General features: G+C 36.4%; 4 protein-coding genes across 8 annotated transcripts in view; 2 read left to right on the top strand and 2 right to left on the bottom strand.

Annotated features, from left to right (window-relative positions):
* The window catches only part of LOC117233164 (serine/threonine-protein phosphatase 4 regulatory subunit 1-like), a 148,444-nt gene extending 135,564 nt beyond the window's left edge, over window positions 1-12,880 (top strand). For all 3 annotated transcript variants that reach the window (XM_033493194.1, XM_033493195.1, XM_033493192.1), the window contains 8 exons: window positions 2,343-2,485; window positions 2,720-2,857; window positions 6,838-7,008; window positions 7,249-7,532; window positions 7,764-7,950; window positions 8,215-9,048; window positions 9,148-9,418; window positions 9,508-12,880. In XM_033493194.1, the coding sequence (XP_033349085.1) occupies window positions 2,343-2,485; window positions 2,720-2,857; window positions 6,838-7,008; window positions 7,249-7,532; window positions 7,764-7,950; window positions 8,215-9,048; window positions 9,148-9,418; window positions 9,508-9,671 (2,192 nt within the window). In that variant the 3' untranslated portion in view covers window positions 9,672-12,880. The remainder of the gene's footprint in view (window positions 1-2,342; window positions 2,486-2,719; window positions 2,858-6,837; window positions 7,009-7,248; window positions 7,533-7,763; window positions 7,951-8,214; window positions 9,049-9,147; window positions 9,419-9,507) is intronic.
* Window positions 12,881-13,185: 305 nt separating this feature from the next.
* Window positions 13,186-16,029, bottom strand: LOC117233165. The gene is made up of 3 exons (XM_033493196.1): window positions 15,885-16,029; window positions 13,954-15,614; window positions 13,186-13,876 (listed from the first exon to the last, which is right to left on the bottom strand). The coding sequence occupies exons 1-3, from the start codon at window positions 16,027-16,029 to the stop codon at window positions 13,343-13,345; spliced, it is 2,340 nt and encodes a 779-aa protein (XP_033349087.1). The 3' UTR covers window positions 13,186-13,342.
* A 208-nt stretch (window positions 16,030-16,237) lies between these two features.
* On the top strand, window positions 16,238-17,381 carry LOC117233169 (selenoprotein F). Its single transcript, XM_033493206.1, has 4 exons — window positions 16,238-16,440; window positions 16,588-16,706; window positions 16,783-16,904; window positions 16,977-17,381. Exons 1-4 carry the CDS (start codon window positions 16,396-16,398, stop codon window positions 17,156-17,158), a joined length of 468 nt encoding a protein of 155 aa, XP_033349097.1. The 5' UTR covers window positions 16,238-16,395; the 3' UTR covers window positions 17,159-17,381.
* An 80-nt stretch (window positions 17,382-17,461) lies between these two features.
* On the bottom strand, window positions 17,462-23,983 carry LOC117233166 (zinc finger protein on ecdysone puffs). Of its 3 annotated transcripts, none has more exons than XM_033493200.1 (10): window positions 22,464-22,817; window positions 22,234-22,380; window positions 21,086-21,315; window positions 20,180-20,486; window positions 19,941-20,099; window positions 19,628-19,868; window positions 19,354-19,554; window positions 19,049-19,233; window positions 18,473-18,978; window positions 17,462-18,168 (listed from the first exon to the last, which is right to left on the bottom strand). In XM_033493200.1, the coding sequence occupies exons 1-9, from the start codon at window positions 22,815-22,817 to the stop codon at window positions 18,496-18,498; spliced, it is 2,307 nt and encodes a 768-aa protein (XP_033349091.1). In that variant the 3' UTR covers window positions 17,462-18,168; window positions 18,473-18,495. The 3 variants fall into 3 exon arrangements, with proteins under 3 accessions (XP_033349091.1, XP_033349088.1, XP_033349090.1); XM_033493199.1 differs by lacking the exon at window positions 17,462-18,168 and adding an exon at window positions 23,882-23,983 and having other exon boundaries at window positions 18,496-18,978; window positions 22,464-22,822; XM_033493197.1 differs by having other exon boundaries at window positions 17,462-18,978.
* Between the last annotated feature and the right edge of the window lie 41 nt (window positions 23,984-24,024).

Below are 24,024 nucleotides of genomic sequence, written 5' to 3'. Positions count from 1 at the left end.
ACAGTGTTGGCCAGTCTTAATATCGGCTACGATCAACAATGGACCTTCGTCCCTTCGAAGAAACGATCGACGAGATGAACGAAAACGAACGTGGCTCGAAAGAAGACGAAAATGCCAGGGGTAAATAATCGGTGACGCTTAATTCTGAAGGAACGCAGTGGGATATTTTTGGCGGGATCTCGTGTCCTGGATAGAAGGCGCAAGGATGCAGTAGGCGGAGAAAAAGAAGATAAGACCCAGCGCGTGATTAATGGACTGGGGCTGCGTGGCAAAGAGAAAAATGCCAGAGGGTGGGGACAAGATCGAGCTTCTTGTTCGCGTTTCGTCGGCTAAAACCGGCGGCACGAAGGGCGGTTGCGTCAACGTGGGAGGAAACGATGGAAGAACCGATCATGGAACTCGCTGGGAAACGGGATACGAGAGGGGAGGGAAAAGCGAGCACGTGCTCGGATCGTGGGCCTCACGAAGTACGCGCGAAGCAATCCGAAAACGAACGAGCCCCGTTTTGTACGCGATCCCCTATCCCCTCTCCTACTCGCTCCCTCGTTGGGCCTTGCAGTCGAGTGGTGGGGAGATTACTACCCTTCTTGTCCTCCCTACCACTGGAAAAGTTCGACAAATGGGGAATGTGCATTTCCCGTGACCAACTAACCGACGAAACACTCAGTCTCACCCACGCTCTCCGATGGAAAGGTGTTGCTGCTGTTGCCAAGTTTTCCTCATTTTTGACGACTATGAAACAATCGAACCAATTTCTCACCATGCAGTGTCTTTCGGTTGTGTGATAGTGTTGTGTGTAAATCGCGCGTCCTCTTGGATTCCACATTTCATCTTTCTGTTTCGTCCTCTTCCGCCGGGGTTACTTCGCATTTACCGATATTTCAAAGTGTTTTCAATTTTTAGTAGTCTAATATTTAACGGAAAATCGAGGTTTAGGAGTCCAGAGATTTCCAAACGTCGTTCATAAAATTCGAAGATAATTCGGTTTTAACAGTTTCCTATTATTTTTCCCTGTATTTTTAAACGTGGAAGAGGTTTGGAGAAATTTTAACGCGTCGAGAGTGCAATTGAAGTCGATCTGTGATAATGGCGTCGCAAGAAGCCAAGTATTTGACGATGCTGACTAATACGTAAAACAAACATGATGGTATGTACTTTCTCTCCTTCTCTACTTATTTTTTATATCTTTCTAGAATGTTTGAAATTGTACATTGAGTATCCTTAGAATATGCCTGTATTCAAAATTTGAAACATACAATATATATTTCCGTAAACATTCCATCAAACGCTACTTGCAAGATACTCGGGCGACGTAATTTGTATTTATTGCACGTGACCAGTCGAGCTAATCCGATGATCATTCGATTAATAAACAAACGGGACATTTCCATTCTTCAGAAGCATATTGTTAATGGGAAGGTGCGAGGGTTTTCCTAATCAACAATAACGCTGATATGTGCCAGGCCTTTCTTTTTCGTTCAGGTATTTCTACGAAAATGCCTGTTGGGGTAATAAAAACGGCCAAGGTCGAGAAAACGCCGAAGAATGGTTCCTTGCCTTTCCCTCCAGTTTTTCTCGCTTTCGACGCACGAATGGCTGACGGTTAGCGGCCGATCGTGAGTTGCAAAGAAACGATCGAATTCCTTCATAGAACGCCGGCAGTTCTTTCCTCGTCCAAAGAATCGATGGATCACAGCGCAGGTCTTCTCCCTTTTCTTTCCTACGTGTTTTTCTTCTTTCTATTTCGATAGGAATTTTTATTCCTCCCCGGGAGAAATAACGTTAGATTCGTAGAAATCCCATTCACTATTCCTGAATATTCCGTGATTAATTATTTGAGGGAAATCTAACGAATATCGCCGATTCGATCGTATCGGCGCCGATTAAAATAAATTTGCATTTGTCTGCTCAGCCTGTTCACCGTTGAATTCTTTTCAATAGGATGACGGAGGATCACGTTTGTTTCACAAACAAATTACTTCTGCCGTTTTACAAAAACGATTATACTAACGACTGTATTACATTATCGCTATTCGAGTCGCTTGTCCGCCACATAGGTCGACTCCGCGAAACAAAAAGTAGACAATAATTGATAAAATTACGTAAGATAAGCGATCGCACGAATGCTTTGACTCTAACATTTGAAAAAGCATAGTTACCCACTTTAATCTGCAGTCGATTCGTGTTAATCGTAATCAACTTACGATCCAGAATTCGATCTGGACGGTGGTCGTTGTAGAGTGTTTTTTTAAACAAACTGAAAATAGATGAATATACGAAAAGCAATATATAAAAGCAAAAAGAATAAAATTTAAGCGATGAAAAATTATTTCTGATTTCAGATGCGCAAATCGGACTGGACCTGATGGAGCACATACCGCACGTGGTGATGATCTGCCACGAGACACCCCACCTATTCGACAATATTTTTCACAATCATCTCCTCGACATCATTATCAGATACTTACAAGATCAAGACAACCAGGTGAATATTTTGATCACGTTTCTCTACGCGGTTGATCGTCAAAGCTTCCTTCCATCGATAAGCATCTTTTCTTCTTATGATTTACGTCGATTCAGAAATACTTTTCGATAACCGCTTCCTTCTCTTTCGAAACCTAGCGGAAATCGTGTTCTTTCCGCAGGCGGCAAAGAATTTAATGCCTCGTTAACGAATTCTAATTTTCGTTTTTTTTTTCTTTTTTTTTTATTGCCTCAGGTACGAATGATGGCCCAGACAGCGGTGTTGACGCTAACGAAGAAGGGTCTCATCGATAACACCACGATAGAGGGCAAGCTGTGTCCCGTTATAGAAACCCTCTGTACGTCCATCGATTTGCTTAACTCTGGCATCTCCGTAAGTTTCTATGTTTTTTTTTTTTTCATTTCTTTCTTTCCCTTTTTTTCTTTTAAATCTTAAATTTGTTGCCGTAACCTACACCACCTAAATATAGTTACATCCATGGTACGTTATATCCATTGATATTTTTTAAGAAATATATTATGAAGGATAATAGTGATGACCGACGTCCTCTTCGATTAAAATGTCCCACCTATCATTTCGAAATAATCCGGCAAACTGCGGTTTTATTTTTCTTTCGTGTCTTTTAAAATAGTTAATTATATATTACTCGATGAACGATTTCAAACACTTCGACGTGCGTGGAAAAATGAAATCGCTAGATCGGACATTTTCGACAAACCATTCGTACGATCAAATTAGAAAACTCTAACAGAAATCGTGATCTCTCGTCTCGTCGCAATGTTCATAGCCCGCGATTATTGCGTGTTCGAGGTGGAATCGCTTGTTGAGAAAACGAGTGGAATGAAACCTACGCAGAATCATTGTGCAGTTCTTTCTTTACCCGTTCTATTTTAACATTCTATCAGGCACCGGTGTAGTTTAACGAGTTTTCTCATTTTAATGCGTTCAAACGAAGCGTAGCACGATCGTCGACGTCGTTTAATTAAAGAATACGTATGTAAAGAATTACTCAAGGGTAAACGTGTGTCCATTGAAAGTACGGCAGCGTGGTGAAAAACAAGGCAAGACGGGTTTCTCGCGTCTAGCATTCTTGATCCATTCGGCTCGACCACGCTTCCATCGTATGCAAGCAAGTGTATCGCCGACTATCCGGAGCAATAGGTGTATCGAGTTTGTGTCGTGTTTATGGTCGTTGGACCTTACGCCGCCCTCGTTCCAACGGATTCCGCCTGAAAGACATGGGTAGTGAGATGTTCTCACGCTATCGCGTCTCACTATCTTGTCTTTCATCCGGCGTTCGTTCTACTACGACGTTCGCCAACGACCAAACGAGACCTGATCTATACGTCCGAGGGAAATTGGGATTTTTAACGCTTTTCATTTCGTACTGAGCGTTTATCGATTCCGTCAGAGAGATCCCTAACGCTTTAGTAGGCACCGTATGTCATTGCAGAGGCTTCTCCATAGAAGATGTTTTTCGCTGAGGAATCATCTCCTTTATACACGTGATTTCATTACTCGAGTAGGTACGCGATTAGTTGTAAAAAGGAAACGATTTGCTTCTATAAGTTCGTCATTTATCGCGGATTGACAGGAACAACGATCGATTTTAAAGTAGGAATCAGTGAAGAGTTAGCGAGCTCTTCGAGCGATTTTCAGGTGATATCGACGAGAATAAGAAGAGTTTACGAGAACAAGCTGGCACCTCTTCGACGAGGACATGCTTTTACCATCAAAGTTGGTTTGTCATAGAGTTCGACTATCACAGCCAGCTTTGATGAGCAAAATCGTGTCCGTCCACGACGCACGATTCAACGGAGAAAATCGAACGAGGGGAAAAAGTAAAGGGCGAGGTGAAAGCCAAAAAAAGGGCGGAGAAACGGAAGAGAAACGTAGAAATAATTAGCAGAGAGAACGAGAGAAAACGGAAAACTGAACGCGTCGTTTGTATCTCTCGCGGAATTGAGGGACGACGAAAACGAACGATCCGCGAGAGAGGAACACACACGTACGAAGAGAGAGAAAGAGAGAAAATCGACATGAAGAGAGAGATGGTGGAACACGAACGTTGTACCCGAGCACAGCCACCGAAATGAAAATACCTTTTGCGGTCCGATACATCAAATTGGTTGTGGAATGTTTCGAGTCATATCACAGCCATTTTGTTGAGTTTGGCCCGCAGAATCGATCGTCAGGGAGCATATTCGTGTGCGCTTTACGAGTGCACTTAGTGCCCCCGCTTAATTAATAATCACCCACGTCGTCGATGGACACCTAAAGTTATAGCGAATGAACGACGTGTGTGCATAACTTTTACGATCTTCTAATTTTTACCCTCATTTTTCCGTCTCACGTTGCATACACTCGCTCCTCTAGTACTGTTCTGGATTACGATCGAGACCGCAGCTTCTTTCACCGGTACGATCGTCACGAGAAGACGAAGAACGAGGCGAAGTGACCGCAGAAGGGGCAAAACTACAGAAAAGGAGAACAACGCGATCCAATCGTCAAATTGGTTGTGGCGTGTTGCTTTTGGAAATGTCATATCACAGCCATATTTGACGATTTGGATCGCCGTTCCGTGCAACGTGTCGTGTCTTCTATTCGATGCAGCGTCCTATCAAACTGTATTGAACGTAACGGTGCTAGGAAATTATAGATATATAAAAATACTACGTACACAGGACATATAGAAGCTTGTTTCTCGCAGCTTTTAGGATTTTAGGAAGGTTCGCAGGATAGAAATGACGCGGACGCGTCGCTCACAAAGTGGTTGTGATATGCTGATGCAAGCGTTCATATCACAGCCAGCTTTGATGAGCGCGGCGACGCGTTTCATCGACCGTTTTTTTCATGTTCAATATGATTGGAAATGTAAGATCGTCCGTTAGTCGACAACTTCTAGCGTGGATCTCGGTATCGATTTTCCTTTATCGTATCGAGGTAAAACTTGGTTTTCTGTAAAAGCAAGGGAAACGTCGTCTCACCTTTACGCTCGCAGAGATCCATTCTCGATCATCCTTGAAGCATCTTCTATGGGTGGCGTGGCCGTTTTCCCGCGAAATACAGCGTTCCATCGCGAGCCATTTTAAAGAAAAACATTTCCGATCGCCTGTCCCGATACGGAGATCGACTCCTCGCGCGTAGTTTCCACTTTCGGCAAAGTCTTTGCACTCTTTCATAGTCGACTTCCTCTCATGGGTTCACAGGATTCATGAAGGACGTGATCGCGTTTATTGAACGACGATTTCCAGATGACTTCCTTATTCGTGATCCACGATGATTGCCGTACACTACGTTTACCTTCAATTCTTTTCTTTTACCGCTTTTTAACTAAATGTAAATAATATAATTATATATATATATATATACAGTGCCTACAGAAAAGGACTTTGTGCACAGACTTATCATTCGTTGAAACGTTTTGTTTCTTTTAGCAGATTACACATTTCATTTTCATAAAATGTTACTAAATGTAGAAATTATAAAATTGTATAAAAGTTAATATACTTAATTGATCGGTATATAAATACAGTACTAAGTTCAGTTATGTGCAAATACCTTTTCGTAGCCACTGTGGTGTATAGAAAGTGGTAAAAATTGAATAGACAGAACGACAATGAACGATAATAAAGATTTAACGATACGTACGATCCAAGGATTTGACGTACTGCTAGAAAGATACTTGATAATCTTAATCTATGAGGCTAACGCTTAACAGAAAAGAAAAATAAAGTAGGACAAAACGCAATGCGCGTACGCGGTCACGATCGTCGAACGACGATAGGATGATTCACCTCTTTCTAATTCGTTTGATCGTTGCACAATGACCTTCTGATTCGTGCAGATGCGGGCGCCAAAGGAGGTACTCGAGCATCGTCGCGAAACGATCGATCTTCCGCGGTTGTCTCGGACACGTTTGATCCTCTAGCTACCGGCCAGCATCTACCACGCTATTGATGTATGTATCGTACCTGTTGTTTTGTTTTCCAGGTATTTAAGAGGCGCGAGTTCGACTGTTCCTCCTATCAGAGTGGTTGTGATGTGGTGACTTGGACTCGTATCACAGCCAGCTTTGATGAGCGGAACGGTACGGTTTATGACTCCGTTCACTGCGATCTTAAACCACGCAGACGATGTCGCAAACACGTTTTCCTTTATTTTATGTTTCTTTTGAATTAATTAATCGTATACACACGGAAGCAACTGTAAAAAAACGTGTGTGTATTTGTACATTGTTTCCTTTGATTTTCTTTGTTACCGACTTGTTTTCTATCGGATCACGTTTGCTTTGCCATCGAAAATCCGAAAATTCACCAGAGATATATCGTATTTGTATATTATTATCGCAGCTCATGTGCAAGATGGCACCGCTCATTGGCAAAGAGCTGACAGAAAAGATCTTTCTGGACAGATACATCGCCCTCTGCGAAGACAAGGAATTCTATACGAGGAAATTCTGCGCGTCGCACCTTGGGGAACTTTGCGCCGCTGTCGGCAGGAAAACTCTCTTTCGGAAATTGGTAGGTCTTTTCACACGAACCTCTCCCTCCATGTAGAAACTAACAAACGCTTGACATTTTACTTTTTAAATTCATTTGCAATTTCATTCGATCGAAAAGAATGCATGGCATGGCGATTCCCCCTAAAAAAAACCACTTATAATTTCTTCGATGAAATTGAAATTTTCTAAAGTCTCAGGCTGTTGAGCATACGAAAAAATAAGAATTGTTCGTTCTTTTAATTTCTTCTTTCTCCCGCAGTTTCCAATATTCGTCGACCTGTGCAGCGATAAAGTGTGGGGTGTCCGGAAAGCGTGTGTAGACGTTATGATGCCAGTCTCATGCTGCATGACCCTTCAGCATCGTCGATTACTATTGGCAGAGCTTCTGGCCACGCATCTTAACGACGAGTCGAAATGGGTGCGAATGTCTGCCTTTCAAATTTTAGGACCATTCATATCCACGTTCGCGAAACAGTTTACCGAAGTAACTTATAATCAACACGGCGAGCTAGTGTTTACCAGCCAACAAGATAATCGTTTCAGGTATAAAAAGCTGAAAGTTTTTACCTTCTACTTGGTCGACTCTGTTCACAGACTCGCGTTGTAATATCCGTTTTATTTGTTCCCCTCTGTTCTTCTTATTCTGTGCTCTCGTTGCTTCCTTTTATTTTCTCGTCGACTCTCCCGCTTCGTTTATCACGCTCGCATTTCCCTTACGAACTAGAAAAAAAAAAAAAAAAAAAAATAACGCGGATCAACGACGTGTTTTTACAGTATAAGGTACTCGTACGAGGGAATATTTCCTACTAAGTGCGCGATACGAAGTCACACGCTCGACATGGAGGACCATAATTCTAAGGATAACTTCAATTCGTCTGTGATAATACAAAAACCAATTTTAGAGGACGACGAGGACGAGTCGCAGGAGGATATCTCCACAATGAGAGCTTATAAGTCGAAGGTACGACACGTCCGTAAGTAACGAAACGACGCGGTTCGCGAGCTCATTTGCCTTTCTATTTCCTTGAAAGTAGCCATTAACGTGATTCGATTTCGCTCTCCAGTTACAATGGTAACGAGTCATAAACGGGATTGTGTATTCTTAAAACGTGCTTCAGATAGTCGCCCTTTGTTCGTTCGACTATGAAATACAACCAGTACATAGTTTTTTTTTTTTTTTTTTTTAAGATACACATAAAAAATGATCTCGTGAAATTTCTTTCAGATACAAAGGAAACAGTTAAAGAACGACCAAACGCTGGACCACACGGAAAACTTTAATTCGTTTCTATACTACTACGTAGAGCCAGACCTTCCACTGGACGACGAGCTCGTCGAAGCTGCCAGAAGATCCGCGGCGCAGAACAATGTAGACCGGAAGCCGTTGATCAGCACTACAGCGTCCAGTAAAGCGTCGTCGTTAGACGCTGCGCTAAAAGAAGACAAATACGCAGCAGACGATATTAAGAATTTCAACGATCAAGAGATCGTTCCTCAGCATCTGATCGATTCGTTCTTGTCGATGGCTGAGCCGGAACAATGTTCCGGAGACATGAGCCCCGGAGATATTCCTCATCATTGCGCATTTAGTTTTCCCGCTGTTGTACTCACGTTAGGAAGGGAAAATTGGCCATACCTGAAGCAAGCTTATCAGTCTTTGGCAAGCGCTAATCAATGGAAAGTGAGGCGCACGTTAGCCTCCAGTATTCACGAAATCGCCATAATTCTAGGAGAAGAACTTACTATCGCTGATCTCGTACCGATCTATGATGGATTTATCAAAGATCTGGATGAGGTCAGAATAGGTATACTCAAGCATTTAGCGACGTTTTTGAAGATACTCAAGCCTGCCGTTCGGCTCCAGTATTTACCAAAACTGAGGGAATTCCTCACCACCGATAACGAGTGGAACTGGAGATTTCGAGAGGAACTAGCCACTCAGTTGTTGGACATTGTGAATCTGTTTGATCCTGTAGACGTTACCCGGTTTATCGTGGAACTAGCTATCGATCTACTACGCGACAAATACGCTGCTGTGAGACACGTTGCTCTCTCTTTGGTACGATTTTATATACTTTCTATATACTACGTAAATTGTCTAGCCTAACGCTGCTCTGTAATATTTGTCTTATGTCTTTGCTTTGTCGTATCTGTACAGGTGACACAAATAGTAGCACATCTTTCTAACGACAGACGCCTTGAAAAAGGGCTATTTCGAAAGCTCAAGTGTCTCGTTTTCACAAGGAATTGGGTTAGAAGACAGATGTTCGCCTTCGTGTGCGCCAACCTGATTTCGAAAAACGCCATTAGCGGGTATAAATTTTCGCAAGAAATGTTACCTACTTTGTTGCAAATATCTTCCGACAAAGTACCAAACGTGAGACTAGTTGTGGCGAGGACTTTGTCAAAGAACGTTATTCCTATGGGATGTAAGTATTTATTTGTAATCTTCTTCGGATAATTACGTTACGAGAGAACTTCGAATTCATATTCAATAAACGGGTGTTTCGATTTTTAGCAGAATGGTTGGGAGTGAAGCAGGCGGAAGAAGTAGAGAATAGGCTGAGAGAAATGAGATTAGATCCGGATAGGGACGTTCGAGTTATAGCCGGCGGCGAGGAAAACGTCCCATCAGATATGCTGTTGCCGCCGAAAACTAAACAGCCGTGGGACATATTTTAACGAACTCGGATTTCGTGAGAATCAAGTTGTAATTATTTCCTGCCATACGAATCAATTTTATACCGGACTGCCAAGAAAGGAAATGGGATAAAAGAAATTTCGTACGAATGTTCTTCCATACGTGAATTATCTTTGTAAATGTAAGAAGAAAATCAATTGGATGGAAGAGATAAGAATTTCGTTATACCGATAGAGAATACGAGATGCAAGGGTTTCTTTAAAGAATAAGTTGGTGTATCTATGATGTAAAAATGAGCTCAAGTTTTAAACAAAGAAACAAGACTTGTACCGTTTAGTGCAGTCGACATAGAAAAAAAGTGCAACTTAGCGTTGTCGTTACGACCAAGGGACCGACAATTTCCGCGCCCCTTTAGACTAAGACAGATTATAAGTATCAATGGTCAAAAGACATTACGCAGTTATATAAGAGTGTGTGTGCATGTTTAAAAGGAAGTGAACGTACACTGCCGCTGAGTACTAGGACACTTGTTTAATTGTAAGAAATATCTGTAAAAAGTTATGAAATCATTACTGAATTTTACTAAATTTTATGTATTCCATTTTGTACCGTGTTAGAGAATATATTTTAACAAAAATTTATTAAATTTTTCATCAATCATAATAAAAATATGATTGTTATCTATCCATCTATCCATCGAGTGCTTTTGTAACTGCATCTACAAGCTTAGTAGCTTGGCTACTAATATTTTTTATTGTTTCAGGCCTAATATTATTCCATTCCATTTCGAAATGTTCCTATAAATATTCTTCCAATTTGGGATATTTTATTCGGATTTTATCTGAATGATCTCATAATTTTTCTATGGGGTTCAAATCAGGAGATTGGTGACCATTCTATTATTTACACATTAGAACTTTCCTGCAAGTGATTTTCACATATTTTAAAAAAATGTATACGATCCTTAACATGCACAAATATTCGGTATCCGAAAGGCACTAATGTGCAGGATCTTTTTTAAAATATAATTTGTTTTTAACGATTCTCCTGTTGTTTCCTATACGTACAATCTCTCCATTTGAATTCAACCATTTCAATTGTAGACTCATCAGAATCAATCTTGCGGTGTCGACTTTTCTGGTACTTAGTTTATGCCAATAGCGACTGGCATCTCTTCTTTATTATTAATGTTAGAAACACCATCTCTGAAATTATAACGGTTTATCGCTATGGAATTGTTTCCCTATCTGAAAATCGATACAAGTAGTTTAAGGTGCATATTTCATCGCAGCGGCCACGACAGACAGAATGCTGTTAATTTCACCTGTAGTTCATTCTTATCGAGGTCCATATTCCTGAAGAAATTATTGTCACTATCATAAAGGAGCGGGTCACGTTTTATCCTTAATAATAATTTTTTCACTGCCAAAATCGCAAATACCGACCTCTACAAATCGCTTTTCTTACTATTACCATTGAAATTGTTTCATTCTTAATTGTATTTATTTCCTCAATCGTTTCGGAGGCTGTTACTTTTATTTCTCTTAAGCTTTCAATAAAGCTTTGTATATATGTTTTCTGGACCTCCCAGGTCTTTTTACAGACGGATAGTGTCCTATGCTGTTACCCGAAATTTTATCACGTTGGATAATGATTCTAAATATTTGTATAATATCTGAAGAATCTTTTTCACTATAAATGAAAGAAGAAAGTTTTAGAAACCGTCCACACGTAACATAATACAGCATAGGCACACCGCATATACTTTTAATTATTTCAGTTCCTTAAATGATATAGTTAAGTTCCTTAAATAATTAAATTTTTCAATTTTTAATACTCTTATATAAATAATACTCTACCACAGGTTCATTAAAAATGAACAAATGTCCTAATACATTCGCGTGGCAGTGTATGCGTGATTTAGTACTCGCGTGTATGTATGTGATTACCATTGTGATCAATTTGTATTTGTAAGCGGTCTCTTGGACAAACCGAATATTAATTATTAGAGATATCGAATAAAGGCGGGACCTCTTGTTCTTTAGTAAATAGTCATAGCACGTTTTCTTCAGCCTCGCAATCATTGTTATCGCCTTTTCTCCAATATTAATTTTCGCTTATCGAACTAAAAATTATTCCGAAATAATTCCTGCGATCGGAGGAATTTACTTTGTAATTTTATACCGGTTGGATGACTCAAGTTTTCGTGCTATGATTCATAAACTCTATTCATTAGTAAATACTCTTACGTTGAAGAAATGGAATGTGAGAACTTCTAGACTGTCAAGAGCAAGAAGGAAAAAAAAGAGAAGAAATTTATATTAGATCCTCTGATTATCGCGAAGTGGTAAATCGTATTGGAGTTCATTCGATTTAAATTGCTTGTATTTTGTATATATCATTGAATCGTTTCGTGAAGATACGGTGTGTAACGAAAAAAGGAACGAGGTATGCAATGGATCGTTTACGAAGCTATTTGTGGTGAGGTTATGTGGAATATTCTGCACTCTATATTCGCAATCAAAGATAGCTCTACGATGCTACAACAAAATTATTCTGAACAACAATCTGCAAATTTTAGTCTATAAGACCGCGATGTGCGCCTCTAGACACGGTGGTGCCTGATTAGACGTGAAAAACTGTGCTTACGACCGTCCCGTGTTGCGTCAATTTCACGACTCATAACTTACCGATTTGGTGCAACCGGGATGACAGTTACTGTGATCTTTGCCTACGCGTGATCACGTAGGTGAATGTATATCATCTCATTGTAGATACGTAAATATTGTAAACACAGATTTTTGTTAACCCGTTCCACCTCTCCGACATACATTAAGGATTTTTGTTAACCCGTTCCTTCTCCCCAACTTAAATTAAGGGATTACGATTTACACGAAAAATGTTTCCAGAGCCTTACATTTAGAAACTTTTTAGCGATTTGTATATTAAATACCACGAAAAGGAAATCATGTTTATACGATTTACACGATAATACTAGGTTATAAGCAACAAAATATGAACGAGGAGAAATGAGTGGTTGTTGAATAAAGGATATGTACAATAGGAGGTTTAACGAGTGTAAAAAAGAAAATACGTGTGGACCGTAGACAAAAGAATACAATGTGATCCGATGAATTATGTGATTGTACATTTGCGAAACAACTGTTATGGAATGGTACCACTAGATATTTGTGAGTAACCCCAATATTTTATCCACCGTCGCTAATATTTTGTGATGTTTTAAATTAAAGAAAAAAGCAAAAGTGAAATATTGCGTCGTAATTGACTCTTTGCGAAAACATAATGATTGAGATACAGTAAAAAGAAAAACGATCTTCGCTTAAGCAACGAAAACTCGGTACTTGTGAATACGTATGAAGAAAAGAAGTTTTGTTTAAGATATTCTATATAATATATTGTGTATTTGGTAATGAAACGGAAAAAATATACATCATGTGATTTGTTATACAACAGTGTTGATGTCGTTTGTTTCAATAATTTAACTAATGACATGACTAACGATTAAAGTTAATTAATTCAGTTCTTTATTTGAAAAAAATCTTTCCCTTTATCTTTTTACATAAAACATGCTATATAAATTATATGTATTCGACATAAAAAATTACTATGTAGTCATACATTAATATAGACAAAGTAATTCTTGTATTATTGTGCTTCGATTCGTAATGAAGTCGCTAAATATTAACAGTTATTAAAATATACCAAGGAATTTTCCTGGTGGACAAGCTGGCAATTGGCAAGCTTTCTCTTCCATCTCGGTTTCTGCAGTACTACAATCGCGTAAACAATATCGCCATCTTATTTGACGACCTTTACCGCAAGTAATACTACAGCTGCTCCAGTCTGTCCATTTCCCCCATTTACGACCCGATTTTGTTTCTTCTTCATTACGAATTGCCTTTGAAGTACTCGACGATGTTTTAACAACGTGTCTAGCCACTGATCTTCTTTTTTCTACCGAATGTTTTTTTGGGATCTTAACTTCTAATTTATGTTTCTTTGTCATTTCAACTGGATTCGCTTTTCTTTCAACGATTTTGGTCGTAGATCTGTCATAGTTTGACGATACACATTTCTGGACAATTTCAGGTGCTTCTTTAAAAGCGCCACAACCACTGCTAACGTTTGAACATAAATCATCGATCGCACGTGTTTTTAATTTTGTCTCTTGTTTTTCGTTTCCTGCTGTTTCTTCAATGTTTAAGTAACTTTGTAACTCATTTACCTGAAAGGAAATTTGTTGTTAGTTTACAGAAATACACATATTATGTTAAAATACTGTTTATTATAGATAATATATACCTTTGTTACTAATTTCTTTGCGAGTTCTTTAACTTCTTCAATCGATCTTACTGCTCGATTAGGACCCATTTTATCTATCATTGAAAGTTGATTTTCATCTTCGTCATCACAATGATCCACTACAGTTCCAGGCTCCTGTATATTCTTATAATACTTCAGCTCCTCTTCCTTATTTAAGAAACCATGATTCGATTCAGTATGTTTATTTCTCTTTGCGCGTAATTTAGAATCCTGTGGTGGCATTAATTTTTCAGTTTCTACGAATGGTTTTTGCTTCTCATTTTGTACGACGAATGCATTTGAACTTTTATCCGTTCCCGCCTTAGAATCACCAGCGCCACCCGCAGCTTTCGAGTCTCTTTGCACCAATGAAAGTACGGAAATATCGTCGTCGATTTTATTCTTACTTTTTGCCTCCAGTTTTGCATGCAACGTTGATGGAACATTTTTTGAGAGATGATCGTTTTCAGAATCAGTACTATCGATGGATTTTTTCGACTTTACGGATCTACGGCGAAAATTGTTGTCATTATTTTTCTTAGCCACTACATTGACAATTCCTACTTTTAAATTACCCTCGTTTTTCGTTTCATCCATTTTTCTCTTGCGAGACACTCTCGATCGACCCATATTTTTCGAACGAACGTCTTTTATTGACCACAGAGAATTTTTTGGAAAATCATGTTTTTTCCCTACGCGTTTCTTTTTCTGTTTTAATTTCTTTATTTTGTCTCCATTATTGTTCCTCGTTTTTCTCCTGAACCGTAACAGATCTACTCTAAGATCAGCGATATTTGAACTGGGTGGATTCGAATGTTCTTTAAATGTTTCTAATTCGTCAATTGATTGTTCTTTTTCATTAGACGATTTTTCTTTTTTAGCTTGCTGATCAGATGAATTTTGCTCTTTTAAATTCTTTTTGTTATATATCTTTGAATAATCGTTTCGTTTTTTCCTAACAAGTTCTACCGCTGGTATAGGATCTGGTAAATTTTCATCTTCCGGATTTTCATATGATTTCCGGTTTATAATAACATCGCTCAATGGCTCTTGTAACGATACACTTTCCTTGCTTTTTCTTCGATCTATAAATTTTACATTGTTGTTCCCTAATGCATCTGTTCCACTAGCGGCAAACTGCGAACTAATAAAATTATTAACGTCGGATTTATCTTCACCAAAGTATGAAGGAACCGTGATTGCAGCATTCTCATCTGGAATTGCATTGAACTGTTTGTCATTTACAAAGTATTCCTGTGATTTAATTTCTCGTTTCCTATCGAACGACGCATCGTCATCGTACAAGTTTTCTCCTATTAACTCGTATGAATCTCGAGGAAAAGAGTTGGCCAAATCCTTTAAATAATCTTGTTGATATCTAAATGACGAAATGGAGTCTGATTCTGCTTTGCTTCTTTTTACTCGTACATGTGTTGTTAAAGAATCTGGATCATCGACATCATTCATGGGAACTGGTTCACCGTAATCTAATAATATCTTCCTTTTACCTGTTCCTTTGTTATTTTCAAGTAGACTTCCCGTAGAATATTTGTCATTATCAGGAATTGCACATAACGTTCTCCGTCTCCATTTATAATCGACTTGGTAGCTTTGGCACTTGTTATTCCTTTTTATAGATTTGGACAGTATGTTGTTGGACACTAAAGAAAGAATTATGTAATGATTAATTGTATCTAATTGTAACTAGTATAAACATTCGGAATAAATTGTAATATTTTTCAATTTATTTCTCAATAATTTTGGCAATTTCTTTACATTGCTAATAGCATCTTTTGTGTTACTACTTTCAAATCAATTTATAAGAGATAATGAGTCGTATATACGCGTGGCATTTAATAAAACGCTGATGAAGTCATGCAGAACATGTGCGAAATTTAAAAAGAAATAATTCGAATTTTTTAATGACTCACAATCTTGGGAATAATTGTAATTATGATAGTGACGCGTGGATAAGTGGGTATTAACAGTATTATATCTCTCGGTTTTAATGACAGGAGCAATTAACAGAAGGATCGTAAGAATCCAAGCGACTGTGTAAGTTGCAAATTTCAGCATTACATACACTATCTCAGACTTTTTATGTTATGTTGCTCATTAAGAGAAAAGCATTCAGTTGTTGTTATTAAAGATTTGCTAAAATAGTTTTTGCTCCAGGTTTTTGGTTACTTCAAATTTCATTACTTTTGCGATTTTGCTAACATCGATTGAATTTCGATGGATCGAAAAATACATAATAATATATCGATTTTTGTTTCAACACTGAGAACAGAGCTTTAAGTATTTAATAGTTAGTATTACGGTATCAGTATCGGTTCATAAGATACGTGTGGTGTAAGTGTGTTGATATTAACTATTATTTCTCTAAAATAACATATGATTAATTCTGTATATATGTATTTTATGTATATATAAAATAATATAATGAAGTCATCAAGATTAGCACATATATTTTCATTTATCTTAATGGTAAGAAATGAAAGTATTGTTACTTAACCTATTAAATTTAAATTAGCATACACATACGTATTACATTTATGGTATAAATTAAAAATGTTTTTGGATTGAATGGAGCTATAACATGCATCGTATTTTCATTATAAATATAATTTTTAGGTGAACATTGTGTCATCGGAATTTTCAGCTGATGATTGTAAAAGTTTAGGTTTCAATAAAGCTAATTTACTTTGTTCTACCTGTGAGGAATTTAATAAACATGGTTTAACAGAAATATTGTAAGTAAAAATAAATTTGTTTTGTTGTAATACAATATCTTATATGAACAATTAGATTAATGTTTGATAATCATAGGAGTAATTGCAAAGAATGTTGTTTGAAAGACGATGATTATGATGCATCTGGGTTAAAAAAATACCCACGTGCTGTCCTTGAAGTATGCACATGCAAGTTTGGTACATATCCACAAATACAAGGTAAATAGAGATTTATATTTAGAAATAAAAGTGTAACTGTTTACAACACACATTTATTCTGGTTTTTTATAGCTTTCATAAAAAGTGACCGACCTAGCAAATACAAAAATTTACAAATAAAATATGTTAGAGGCTTAGATCCAATAATTAAATTATTAGATGCGGATAATAAAGTTGAAGATATTTTAGATATACACAAATGGGATACTGATTCTGTTGATGAGTTTCTAGCAACTCATCTTTCGATGGATTAATATTATCATTGATAATGGTATATATTTAAGTTTTAATATTAAGTGTAAATAATCATGTTTGTTATGTAATTTACGTTCAAAAAGTATTTTTAATTAGATCACTGCTCCTCCCTATCTTAAGAATTCTTTAATTCTATGATATTAAAAAAATACTTTGTAACAACACTATATAAATGGTATTCATATTAAAAAGGTGCAAAATAAAACTCATTATTTTTTAGACCATTTATTGTTTTATATTTTCTACACACTAATACAATTAGAAGAATCCAATGTTGGAATGAAAAGTTATTTAGATGATTTAAGAATAATGTTAGGTTTTTATTACATTCTAGTATAGATATAGGTTTTGCATGATACTTACATAAATAAACATGATTAATATAAAGAAATTATGAAAGTTATATATAACTTGTTATTAAAGTATCATATGGCTATTAAAGCCATTCCTTTCATGGACGCAAATTTTATTACAAATTAAATTACTCTATAGGGACTACAAAGATGAGGTGTGTGTATTGTGTGGGAATTAGAGATATCGGTATTCCATAGGACAATTGTCGAATAGTATGCATCTTTTATATTAATTCTTTTTTACAACGCCTTATGTGTCATAAAAGACATAATCCTATAATAAAACTCCTACTATATTATGATAAAGCAAATGAAAGTACGATTATTTTTCTTATTTATCAATGTAACCTTCGATTTACTACAGTTAAACATGAACCGGATAAAATTTTTATCAACATCTTAAATTTATTGCAAAGTATTTTTGGATTTTTTATTGGCATATACCTAGGAATGAATTTTTTATAATAGAGTTTCATATTACGATTGTTACTTAAAAATGATAAACATGTATTAATTAGTTGAATATTAATAGTATTTCTTAATACAGAATAGTTACAAGATAATCAATATCAATACGCAAAAGCATATCTGTTTATTTCTCCTCCATACTTCGAAAATGCATTATTTTCTTTAACAATCGTACATAGTACAGTTCTCTGTGAGTGATAATGTGTAATTAGAAAGCTTTGAATTAGCTTGGGCAAATCAATATTTATATTGGTATATTATGAATATATATAGTATATAATATATATATTCATACAGGATACATAAAAAGATACAATTTATACATGTAAAACGATAATCAAACATTTGATTATAATGATTTCTTTCATTCTGTCAAAAGACGTAATAAACCAAATTATTTAAACATTGACGTCTTGAATATATCGAGTAAATAAATGAAACCTAACAGTAGATATATTAAGGGACGTAATTATGAAATATACTCAAGCTTACTCTAATTTACGATAGAGATCACTTTATCGTCGAGCCCTTCGTGCTCTAGGAGTACCGCGTCCACGAGGAAAACCTCGACCACGTGTTAGCTTCACTTGCGGATTTAGATCTCTATCTAACTTCTGAATGGATTTTTCATGATCAACCTGTTCTTTTTCATCTTCATTATCAATTAAATTACCTATTTCCGCCTCATTATCATTATCGATATCTGCCCATATTTTATCAACTGGTGTCTTCTTTTCTGGAGTATTAACAGTATTTTGCGAAGGCTGTTTGTCGCTTTTTTCCGCTTCGCGAGTTTCTTCTTCCTCAGATTCTGCATCAGCTTCAAGCGGATCATACTTTTCATCTCCGTCAGTTTTCTTTTGAGCATTTGCATTTTCAACATTGTTTTCTTGTGCTTCCTTCATTTCCACATTATTCTCGTCTTCAGAATGAACTATTTTACGACGTTTCCAGCTCCCGTCATATTCCTTGTCATTTTCTTGAGCATCATCGTTAGTCTACACAGAAAAATTACTTATTATATTTTGTGATATATTACATTAAACCTTTTTACGTATTAAAATATACCTCAAGTTTTTCTGTTGATTTTTGTTCTGTAGTTTCCGTACTCGAAGTTAAAGCCTTTACTTCTTGTACGAAATTTCGGTAATGAGTAATACTACGTAAGTGAGCATTCATATCTTCAGCTAACAGCATGAATCTTCTACATTTTTCACAATAAAATCCTTGAACTTCTTTCACCATAGATTTTCCTGAAACAACATGTGTATATATAGATAAGTGAGTTTTAAAATATTAAGTAGATAAGTAAGTAAATAAGTGAGTGGATTAAAATATAATGAGAAATAAAATGTATAAACAGTGCAATTTACCAATGGAAACTTGATTTTGTCGACAATATTTATAAGATGGAATTTTGAATTTCTTTTCATTCAAATTCTCAACAATATCCGTAATATATTCCTGTTCTTCTATAGTAGTATCTTCCTCCTTTTCATTTTTATTGTCAGAACCAACGTCTTTTTCTTCATCTTCTGCAGTACGCACTTCAGATTCTCCTTTTGCAAGTTTTTCTATAAAAATGGAAAACAACATTACATAATCTTTATTGTGACAATAGTTTCTTTTAAATATCTTTTCGTGTACCTTTCTTTTTATTTTTTCGTTGTTCTTCACACTGCACAGCTTTCTTCATGTGTCCCGGTGTTAAACAATGTTCATCATATTCAATACGCGATGGAAATTCTTTCAAACATGGGAAACATCTTGGATGCAAAAATGTTTTTAGCTGTTGATGTTTCTCACTCTTTCTATGCGTGGATAATGTTCCGTAAAAATTCAAGTCACACATTGTGCAATATTCACGTACATTCAAATCTACGGACACCTAAATAAAAAATAAAATACATATAAAACATTTTATAAGTTATTAAACTTTTACATTTGTATATATACTTACTTTCTTACCACGACGTTTCGAATTAGTCAGACTAAGTTCGCGTTGTTCTTCCGCTACTCTTAATTCGTGCCGCATGAGATCAACCTTTAATTTATATGATTCATCTAACTTTTCCATCATCAACTGATGTGCTCGCCCGCGTAAGTGATTTTCGAAAGACTATAAAAAAATAAAAAGATGATAATACCAAAGTTGATCTCGATTGAATGTACAATATATAGTGAGTATTAAGTATATACATATCCATCCCACATATGTTTGTTACAAATGTGACAGAACATATGACTCATTGGAACCTCTGCATAACGACTTTCAGCGTGTCTTGCTTCTGATTTTTTGCCTGCCAATTTTGAATCCTTCTCCGTTGTAGATGTATTTGCTTCCTTCGATGGTGTTTCTTCCATTGCAGATTTGTCTGGCTTTTGTTCTTCATCATCTTGAGGCTTTTCTTCTGTTTCCTCAGTCTCTAAAACTTGAACATCTTCGGATTCCTTTTTAATATCCTTCCGATCAGCTTTCTTGTCATCAGATTCTTCATTCACTCCACTAGTATACAAACAAACAAAATTTTTATTATAATAACAAATGTTAATCAGATCTATATATTGTGCTTTTTTGCTTTGATATAAATATTATAATTTTTTAATATGTGTTGTAGTAAAAACACATATATACACGAACTTCTCAATTTCGATAGCCAGAAAGTAATTGGGCATAATATTAAGTTAAAAGAAGATAACTCACACTTCTAACAACTGTATACAAATTTAATCAACCTATTATTATGAACAAATATTTGGATAATGTGTATTGAAAGAAGAACGCATCGGGAGCATTTTATATGATTATGAAATACTAACGTTATGAGATTATAGGTAATCTAATTTAAATTTGAAATGTGAGTTGAGTTTAATCAACAATGACGAATGAACATATAACATGATATGTAGACATATGTATATATAAATGCATATATACGTATGTATGTAGTACTTTTTTAAAAGTCAGACAAGAGAAAGGACACAATGCTAATTCTTTAGCAATCATACCATATGTACGTAACAAACACCGTACATACAGAGATAGGTGACAGAATGAGACTTACTGAAGTTTGAAGAAACTATTCACAATCACCAGGAGCTTACCTTGTTACAGCAGGTGCTTCTGTTTTTTCATTATCAGAGGTCTTAACGTCCTGCTGTTCCTTTTTGGCAGTCTGATTTTGTTTAGAGGCAGGAATTGGTTTAGAAGATTTATCGTTGTGATGTTGAGTTTGGTTTCCATTCATACGCTGATTGCCAGACTGGGGTGCACGAGATTGTTGTGCAGATGGACCACGTCGCCCAGCAGGGCCATCACGGGCGCGATTGCCCATCTAGTCATGTAGGTCAAATGACCAAACCGTCATGAGAAGTATCTGATATATTTGTGATTCTTCTCGAATCGAATTTGATTTTAGCAACCACTGGGATATTTGAGGGAGAAAAATATTCTACTCGATTCGGAAGCAGGACGTATTCAGTGTTTCAATGAACACCAAAGGTCAGTATTTCCACAGTTTAGTGGAAGGGAAAAGGAAAGTAGTAGCAAATCGTTGAAGATGCATACAATCATCGCATCATCTAACTTTGTACAGGCAATGATCTTATTGATCATAAGATATGATATTTATAAAACACATACTTTTATCCTTTGAACATAGCTCAATAAAGCTCAATGAAACATAATCAACAAGAAGAAGAAGTTAAATCAGTGAACAATGCAGCTTGTAATCAATACTTTTGAATACTATTCTTCAGATACTGTTCTTTAGCTACAATGACGAATAGAAGACTTGGGCGGATTATAAATGAACCAAATTAGAGGAGAAATATATCTGCATGTCTATACTGAAATTTGTTACACAAAATCACAGTTAACTTCCACTACTAAAAATGAGAATACACATATTTTGAAATCAATACACGTCTCATTATCGTGTTTCTTAACGAAATAACATTGCGATAGTAATTTTCTCCTATGAAAATCGTGTTTGGCATAACTAGTCCAGCAGTAAGAATTGCTTATACTTAGTAACTGCACAGGGTAGCCACGTAGCATGTCATCCACTAACTGAAAGCCTCATTAATGAATCGATCAATGAATATAAAAAGGAGAATTTCAAACTTTCAAACTAAGGATTGGTGTTGTTGATGTATAAAAAAAAAAAAAAAAAGAAGTGTAGACTAGAAATTGCCCTTACAATTTTCATTCAAAACAATCTGCATATTAAATAGGAGATATGTATTCATACCTTGTTATATGGTTGTGGTCGTTGATTCTTCATAGGATGCCTAACAGGACGATCATTAAAACGCCCAGAAGAAAAGTTCTGCTGATTTGGAAAGTTAGGTCCTGGTCCGCTAAAGTTATTTCCAAGGCTGAGAAGTGATGGTACCTGCTGTAAATACAAAATGTCATATGTAACACATAATAGTATAACAAAAATGACAGATAATATACATAAAAATGAAGTCTCCTGACCTGTGGTTGTACTTCTTGCTGACTGCGAAGTAAGTTTGAAAGGAGATTGCTAGCTATTGCTAGTTGTGCTTGTGGCGATGCTAAAGATAAATTATTATTAGGTGTTGGTAAAATTCCTCTGCCAGGCATCATTCCTCCTTCCCAAGGATTCATTCCACCACTTCCACCGCTACCTCCGCCTCCACCACCTCCTCCACCCCCTCCCATTCCACCACTCATGTTGCCACCCATACCTCCACCGCTTCCTCCCATATTTCCAACCCTTCCTCCGCCACCTCCACCACCACCACCTCCTCGATTATTAAAGTTTCGATTCCCAAAGGAATCACGTTTTATTCCTCGATTGAAAGACATTGTATCTAAAAACAAGTGCATAATACCTTATAATAACAGAAAATATTACTTTATTATTACAATATATGCACATACATACATATGTATTGTATCTATTCTTTAAATGCAATTCATTTATTTATGATAAGAATTATAGTAGTTTTATTTCTCAAACATGATAATATTGTAGTGGCACAAGAGTCAAAGGACGACGCGAATCGAGAGCGACTCATGTTGTTTTGCCTCGGGGCATTGACACAACCTAGACGCAGGAAACGTAATGACAAATAAACCCCGGGCAAAACAATGTAGCCGCTACATGCAGCCGTCGAATGAAGACGAATTTGAATTTTCCGACTCTCTCCCGACCAGTATAAATAAACGGACGCGATCGCGAGCGAAACAGTATCTAACAGTATCTACAGTATCACGAATATCTACCGAGTTACACGACGAGCATTAACAAGTATTTATCCGCTATTTTATTTTGCGATTTATACCTTGTACTAACGACTCGCGTATACAGGCTGTACATTAATTTATTATTTTAAATATATTCGACGGTTTCAACAACGAGCAATCTCGTCCTTTAAACCTCACGTACTAACTATCCTCTACACATAAACCTCTACAACATAAATATTTAATAATAATTGTATTATCATACTGCATAATCCTAAGTTTCTATAGAGAGAGACAGAGAGAGACTACCCATTTTAATTTATAAATGGAGTCTGTAAGGACGTCTATTTCCGATATGAGAAGTTATATCGTTTGCAATAATTTATCTACCTACGGTTTTACATAAACAGTAAGAATTCATAATTATACATACGTGTATTAATTTTAGGTAAACGCAAAAGTAAACACGAAGTATATAATAGAAAAATGAATTACTTAAAATTTTTTCAATTGATGTTTTACACATCAAACGACGCCGTACAATGTGACTGCTAAATTTAAAAAACTTTCATTATCGTATCAAACTTCTATTCACTTCGAACTTAAATAATCTAAATTGTATTCAAAATTTTTAATAAACAATTTTTGTTGGAATTTGATTAGAAAAATAAGCAACTACTTACCACAAAAGTAGCAACTTCGACCACAGAACAAGAAAAGGAGGCAAAATGGAAAGCTCAAGGAAATGGAGTCATCAAGCGTCTACCATGAACTAGAACAGTAAAAGCGGCATTCAAAATGGTCGATGTCAAAAGCTACTGCTTGC

This window comes from Bombus vosnesenskii, unplaced genomic scaffold (assembly GCF_011952255.1).
Source record: "Bombus vosnesenskii isolate JDL3184/JDL3185 unplaced genomic scaffold, Bvos_JDL3184-5_v1.1 scf7180000013295, whole genome shotgun sequence".
In the NCBI taxonomy this organism is placed as follows: domain Eukaryota; kingdom Metazoa; phylum Arthropoda; class Insecta; order Hymenoptera; family Apidae; genus Bombus; species Bombus vosnesenskii.
The sequence above is the reverse complement of the archived record's forward strand: the minus strand, read 5'-3'. Positions and strand labels throughout refer to the sequence as shown.